Source organism: Podarcis vaucheri, assembly GCF_965113315.1.
Source record: "Podarcis vaucheri genome assembly, chromosome: 2".
Classification (NCBI taxonomy): Eukaryota; Metazoa; Chordata; class Lepidosauria; order Squamata; family Lacertidae; genus Podarcis; species Podarcis vaucheri.
The window spans coordinates 342850-350588 of record NC_138760.1 but is presented as its reverse complement, the minus strand read 5'-3'; the positions used below and the strand labels follow the sequence as shown (position 1 = coordinate 350588).

General features: G+C 43.1%; 1 protein-coding gene across 1 annotated transcript; it reads right to left on the bottom strand.

The window, feature by feature from the left end:
- Positions 1 to 6151: 6151 nt before the first annotated feature.
- LOC309523643 (olfactory receptor 13H1-like) lies at positions 6152 to 7084 on the bottom strand (the record flags this gene model as incomplete). Its single annotated transcript, XM_082207636.1, has 1 exon — positions 6152 to 7084. The coding sequence occupies one exon, from the start codon at positions 7082 to 7084 to the stop codon at positions 6152 to 6154; it is 933 nt and encodes a 310-aa protein (XP_082063762.1).
- Between the last annotated feature and the right edge of the window lie 655 nt (positions 7085 to 7739).

Genomic DNA, 7739 nt, shown 5'->3' with positions numbered 1-7739 from the left:
TAAAAAGTCGTGATAATTACTTAGACTGTAATATCTGCAAGGAGGTTAAAGGCAGGGCTTGCCCAGTAGCAAGAGCAAGCCAGAGAGAAACCAAAAAAACCACTGGAGTTGATTCATGCTGATGTAACTGGTCCTTTTCCACCAAGTGTCTCCTATAACAAGTACTGTTTGATCCTAGTGGGTGACTATTCTAGATTTGACTGGGTCTATCCATTAAAGCAAAAGTATGACGTTGCCCAAACTTTGAGGTTCTGGGTAAGAAGGGTACAAAGGCAACTTGGCAAAAAGGTGTGCTCTATTCAGACAGACAGGGGAGGAGAGTTTATGGCAAGCTCCCTAAGAAACTGGTTGCGTTCCCAAGGGATTAAACATAGGCTTACCAATGTGGCGACGCCTCAGGAGAACGGAGTAGCAGAATGTAGGGGAGGTGTCTTGCAGACACAAATGAAAGCATTGTTAGCAGATGCAAATCTTCCAATTAAATACTGGGCTGAGAGTATTAAGACCACAAATTATATTGGGAATCGCTTATGGTCAAGGGTACTAGATGACATACCCTATAAAATTCTCTATAACAAAAGTCCCAGTTTGCAACATTTGAGAATCTTTGGGACAAAGGTGTGGGTTGACATACCTGTAAAGAACCGAAGAAAAGGTGGGAAAAGGGCACAGCAGTTGCTATTTCTTGGGTATGAAAGTGGTACAAAAGCCTACAGGTTTGAAGATGATAAAAATCTTTTGAGTTATAGTCGATCAGCCAGCTTTAATGAGCAAAGAAATTGGCCCAAGATACATGCAAACCTGCTGCCAGAAAAAGTTTTACTGCTGAACGTACCTGATAAGGCAGTTGAAACAAAGCTAAGAATTGGCAGCTCTCCCAGAGAAACTGAAAGGGAGGAGGTAAAGGTTGAGCATTTTTCTCCAGCTGCTAGCATGGAGCAGGGGAGAGAAGAAAGTGCAACAGGGACAGGAGGAGGTAGATCTACAGAGTCAATCCACCCCAAAAGCAGTCCAGGGGGTGAGATTAATGAACCAAGGAGGTCTGCAAGAAGTAATAAAGGTCAACCTCCAGACCGTTATGGGTTCCCAGCCACCATAAACCAGGTTTGTGTAACTGAGCCAGAAAATTTTTAAGTGCAAGAGTTACCTACTCTAGAGAAAGAGGCATGGTTAAAGGCAATGAAGGCAGAGTATAACTCTCTGCTAAACAACAATGTGTTTGTACCTACAGAATTACCTGAAGGAAAAAAGCCCATAAGCTGTAAGTGGGTTTTTAAAGTGAAAAAGCTGGCTGATGGTAGTTGTCAGAGGAAAGCCAGGTTGGTTGCAAGGGGCTTTACACAAAGAAAAATGATACATTATGCTGAAGTGTTTGCCCCAACAGCAAAGGCTGAAACAGTAAAATCAGTTTTAGCAATGGCAAGTCTGAGAGAGTTAAAAGTTAATCATTTTGATGTTGCCTCAGCATATTTAAATGCTCCTATTGACACCGAGGTGTATTTACAGCAAATACCAGGTTATGAGCTGGAAAAAGACAGCATGGTGTTAAAGCTGCAAAGGGCACTATACGGTTTACACCAAAGTGCACGTCTATGGCATGAATGCATAGACACAACTTTGAAAAAGATGGGATTCAAACAAAGCCTGGCTGATTCCTGTTTATATTCAGCAATGGTGCAAGGAAGTGTTTGTTATTTACTTTTGTATGTTGACGATATCTGTCTAATAACAACTGCACAAAAGCAAGTGTCTTGGTTTATAAACAGCCTAGGTAACAAACTGAAGTATTTGGGAGAGATTCAGAATTACTTAGAAGTAGAGGTTCAGAGAAATGAAGAGGGCGTCTACTCTCTGAGTCAGAAGGAAAAAATCGAAAAGTTACTGAAGACATATGGAATGGAGAGGGCAAATGAGGTTGACACTGCCATAACTATCCAGTACAAAAATGAACCAGAAGGACAAAAATGTGAGAATGCAACAGCGTTTCATTCTCTGTTGGGTTCACTGTTATATTTAAGTTGTTGGACAAGACCCGACATAACATTGGCAGTGCACATGTTAAGCCAACGAAGTGCAGACCCGGCTCAGAGAGATTGGGTAACACTTAAACGAATCCTAAGGTATCTGAAAGGCACAAAAGATTACAAACTGGTCTGGATACAGGATATGATCAGCAAGTGTATGCATACTCTGATGCCAGTTGGGGGGACAGAGAAAATGGAAAGTCTACCACTGGCTATGCCATATGTATTGGAAATGCCCTGGTTCAGTGGAAATCCCAGAAACAAGCATTTGTTGCCACAAGTACTTGTGAAGCAGAGTACTCAGCCATAAGCGAATGTGTGTCACAAATAGAGTGGTTTGCTTGTCTAACAAAAGAACTTGGAATACCTTCTGAAATGCCAATCACTGTGCTAAGTGACAACATGGCTGCACAACAGCTTGCTAACCAACAGAACTTTAAGAGCAAGAGTAAACATATTGTTATAAGATACGGGAATGTGAAAAATGCTTTGGAAAGAAATGTGTTAAAGGTACAGCACTGTAACACAAAATGTAATGTGGTGGATTTGTATACAAAATGTTTGGATGCTCCTAAATTTCGAGACTTATGAGAATTATTAGGTCGCAAGCCTTTGACTTAAGGAGGAGTGTTGGGATTCGCAGGATGATAAGTAAGTCTGCAGGCTTCAACAGGCTGATGCAATACTCTGTGAAGTGCTGGGTCAGAGTGACTCAGCAGGAATGTGATTGGCTATCACCTGTTTTAAAAGGAAAGCCTGTTCAACAGTAATTGTGGTGGTTGTGGTGTGGTGTGGTGCTGCTGCTGTGGTGGAGAGTATTCGTTTGCCTTAAGGTGCAGATACTCTGTATGAACTGCTTTTGTAAATACTTGTATATAGCTCACATTAAAAAGACTGCACTAAAAAAGAAACCTGGGACTATGAGCATTTCGCCAAAAGCGTCGCGAGGAATTCGCGATACCCCCTCCTCTCTGTCTTCTGCTGCTAACTGTCCTCTCCCTATGCCTACTTCTCCTCCTGTCAGCATCTGAGCTTCGCTGACATCACCCCCTCCTCTAAGCCCCCCTTCCTCCTCCTCCTTGGTGTCACTGCCAGCTACGGAGGGCTCTCTCTCTCTTTTTTGTTAAATCATTTTTATTAATTTTCCAAATAAAAAACATCCAATTAACATATCAAATCATAATCCAATTAAAATAAAAAAATACCAAATTATAATCCAAATTATAATTATTAATTTTTCGGGACTTCCCATAGCCTGGACCTTGAAGCATAGCTCCAAATCTCAATCCTGCCACTCCTCGCTGTTTCCATATTTCCACATCTATAGATGGCAGTTTGTCCTCCACCCCCGCCCAATGTGACAGTTTTGGCTGGGATGCCCCCACTTGTGGCTCTCCAGAGGTTGTTGGACTCCAGCTCCCATCCCTCGAGCCAGCATGGTCAAGGGTCAGGGGGTGATGGTAGCTGTAGTACAACAGCTTTTGAAGGTCCACAAGTCATCCCCCATACTGTTTTAAGCAGTCCTAGTGTATAGGTCATTGGTGGCCACCCTAAGTCATCGGTGTCATAGATGGCACAGGATTTATCACATGCTTGGATATGTGCAAAAGGACCCTTGGGCCAATGCATGGTCAGGACTGGTGCATCATCATCATCATCATTGCCTGTCCTCATTGCAAAGCTGCCTTCAAAGTCTGGCCAGTGAACTAGAGGCAAAACACCATTAAATGAGAGGTGTGTGTGTTCTATTACAGGTCATTTCCAGCTTATGGAATACAAGCTGGAAAAGACTGGCCACCACTGATTTAGGATCTCTGGCCATGAAGTCTTGGTCAACAACATTGGAACTCTGTATGCTGACCACTCCGTATGGTTTCCCCCCTCTATGTATGTTTTATATTGTACAAGACCTCATTGTCTTGTACATGAAGGGATAAGTTATAGCCAAGAACATAATAAAGAGTCATTTAGGCTGGAGGCCATAGATTTCAATCGATTCATATGCACATATCTTTTTTTTTTTTGGATGGCCTGATCTATATTTTGTACCTGGGAAAATACAAGACTTCTCCCAGGAATTGTCCTTGTTGCCATCATTAATTGGAATGTGGAATGTACATGCATTGCACAAACATTTCCAGCGCTTACATACATTTCAGACCTATCACTCAAATTGCTTTTGAACCCCTATCCCACTGTTGGTGTGCATGTAAGAAAGACAGAAATATCACTTTATAGGAACTTTGTAAGAATTAAGGTCCATAAGGTCCATTTTTCTCATTGGGAAAAGATGACATTACTGTCACATTTTAGCCTTCATGTTGTTAGGGTGTGAAACCTAAGACGCTGGCAAGTTAGCAATGTCATGTGACTTTAAGTAGTCAAGCTCGTTAAGTTGTTAAGTTGCTCAGTATATAAAGAGTGTTTGTTTTCTCTGCGTTGTGTGTGTGGGGCGTGCAGCAAAAATGTCCGAAAGCTCCAGAGGTGTTTCTGTTCTCTTTCTGCAATAAACCTGTCTTTGGAAAGACAGGCTTCCCTGTGTCGTTATTTCTTTGCTGCTGAGACTCTGAAGCTTGTACTGCAACAAGAATCTCTGCACTGGACTTAATTAATGCTCTGCAAAGAGAGCTGTTGCTGGTGGCGCAGCGGAAGCGTTTACTGGACCAGTACACAAACTCTCTTACATGTTGTTGTTTTTGTGTATGTGTGTCTCCTATAAATTGTGGTGCCATATCTGAAGCACATTTTTGTCAGTCACCCACATTGAATTACATGCATTTGGGAATGGCTATTTTTGCTGTTTGACCTCTCTCCTTACCTATAAAGGGGCAGCCTGTGGTTCATAGAGGAACATATGCCTACAATCTATCATGCCATATAACCTGTAGCCTATAATGAGAAGGAATCCTTGACTTGCAAACCATCATTTGAACCTGATAATACTTGAATCACATTGGGTGGGGTTAATCATATTGTCAATTTCTCTTTCTGTATGAGCTAAGAGATGCATGGACCAAGACACTGAAAAGATGGGAACCAGAGTTCTGTAGTCCTTCCACACCCTCCTTTTGTCCCACTGCTTTCCTCTGGGGAAAACTGTGCTTTAGTGCTCAATTGGAACAAAAGGCAATTCAGATTTTCTCTGGATTGATGTTTGCTCTGAATTAGCACTAAAGAGTGGGTTTTCCATGGGAAATGAGGAGGACAATAGGAAAAACACTCAGACCTTACCTAGAAAGCATGGGTCATGTGGAAAACCATTCAGACTCCTTGCTTTCTAGGCAGGAGTGCCAACTTGACCACATGACTGTAGGTGCCTGGGGCCGTGGGTGTCATGCAGCGTATATGGCCCTGGCAACAAAATTTGTGGGTGCCCGGCCTCTTCATGGGGAATTTTGTGCTCAGGCACCCAGAGAGCCAGCACCTATGTTTCTAGGAGTGGGACAAGTGGAAGTGTGGGCGATCCCTACGACTGCAAAAAACACCCTAGAACAGTGGCTCCCAATTAGGGGCTTGGGGACCCCTGGGAGTCCGCAGAACACACCCCGGGGGTCTGCAGCACCCTGCCAGGGACTCACTTATCTTGTTAATTGCACAGTGAAAGTCACAATGATGATCCACAGATCACCCAGCCTCTGCTCATGAGCAGGGTCTGCTTGGTGGCAGGGGGAAAACATGTAAAAGATTTGCTGGGTGGCAAGTGAGCAGGGATTGGGCAAAAACCTCAGACACAGTTTCATTGGGCTCTTGTGATTGGAGGGGAGAGAGAGTATGTGCAAACGGCTTGCTCCATGTGGCAGGTTCACATGCTTGTCATTTAAAAAATAATAAAGTAAGGTAGCCCTTCCCCTTGCTCTCTGCTTTTTAACTGAAAATAACTTCTAATTGCTTTCAACGACTATCAAGCTTAGAGGACTCTCCCACTGCTTGTAGGTAGGGTTTTCAGTGAATTTTGCCTTATGACTTTGGGATTCAGGTCTCATTCAGGTATGCAAAAATATACGGATCCAACATGAAATAGTTTATTTAAAGAGCCAGGACAGAAGGCTACACTAGAAGAAAGGAAGGAAAGAAGCATTGGCATATACAAAAACTTCATGATAATCTTCCATCAAAAACAGATATATTTATTCTGGTGGATTCTTCCCAATCAATCTGTACACAGCCCCCTTTACATCTTTGTTTCTCAAACTGTAAATCATGGGATTTAGCATAGGGGTCAGTGCCCCATACAGTACAGAGATCAGCTTGTCCCGATCAGAAGAGGGTCTACCATGTGGCTGAAGATACATGGACATAGCTGAGCCATAGAATATACTGACCACAATCAAGTGGGAGCCACAGGTGGAGAACGCTTTGCTTCGACCTTGTGCTGATCGGATTTTCAGCACTGCCTGGCCAATGCGAATGTAAGTCACCATGATGAAAAGAAAGGGAACAACAAGCACTGGAATAGCCCGAGCAATTGAGAAGATCTCATTGATGCGGGCATTGGAACAGCCCAATTTAAGGACTGCCTGGGCTTCACAAGAAAAATGATTGATTATATTAGGGCCACAAAAGCTTACTGGTATGAAAAATACAGGGACCACAGCCAGCAGAAAAGCAATAATCCAGGATGAGGCTACTAAACTGATACAGAGCCTACTGTTCATGATTAAGGTGTAATGAAGGGGATGACACACAGCAGCAAAACGGTCATATGCCATGACAGCCAGAAGAAAGCACTCAGTCATCCCAAGGAAGAGTCCACAGTACATTTGGGTCAAACAATTTGTAACAGGAATGGTAGCTCTAGCAATGAAGCAATTGACTAAAATCTGTGGTACACTGCTGGAGATGTAGAAAATATCTATTGAAGAGAGATTGCTGAGGAAGAAGTACATAGGAGTGTGGAGGTGTGAGTCAGCAATAATTACCACCACCATCAGACCATTCCCAAAGAGGGTAATGAAATAGACAACCAGAAGTAGGCAGAAGAGGACCTTCTGAGCTCTGGGGTGATCCGAGAGTCCTATCAAAATGAATTCGGTTACCATTGTATCATTTTCATCTCTCATAGTCTTCTAGAGCTATTATCTGTGAGGCAGAAATAGAAACGATATATTATGATATGCCTATAGGCTAGAATGAGGCAGATCAGAAACCAAAAAAATGAGTGCGCAACCATATCATAAATCAAATACACTCCTGATAGCTAACTCAGCTAGTAGGTTCCAACATGACTGTAGGCAAAATGGACAAAACAAAGGTTTCCCCCACAGAATTGAAAGCTTCACCTACGGGGGAGAACTTGTGCCTTCCAAATGCTGTTGGACTCCAAATTTCATTGAGCCCAGCCAGTTCTTTTCTTCTAGAATAAAAGGTGTGAGTATGCATTCCCTTGAGTACCCCCAGAAAAAAAGCACTGGGCCTGACCCATATGGCCAATGGCCAGGGATGATGGGAATTGGAGTCCAGCAACATCTGGAGGATCACACCCTCATCATCCCTGATGTAGTTGTATCCTTGCAACTATCCTGTAAACATAGGAGCCAACTCCTAGGGGCTGAGATCCCTTCATCCCCCAAATAAAATATCTGAAAGGGCCACCCTTCATGGTGTGCATGCATGACATTTTGTGTTCAGTTATGTGGGGTGGGGCTTACCTGCCCCCTGCACAATATTTTATTCAAGTTGGCACCCCACCTGGAAAATATTACTCCCCATATTGCA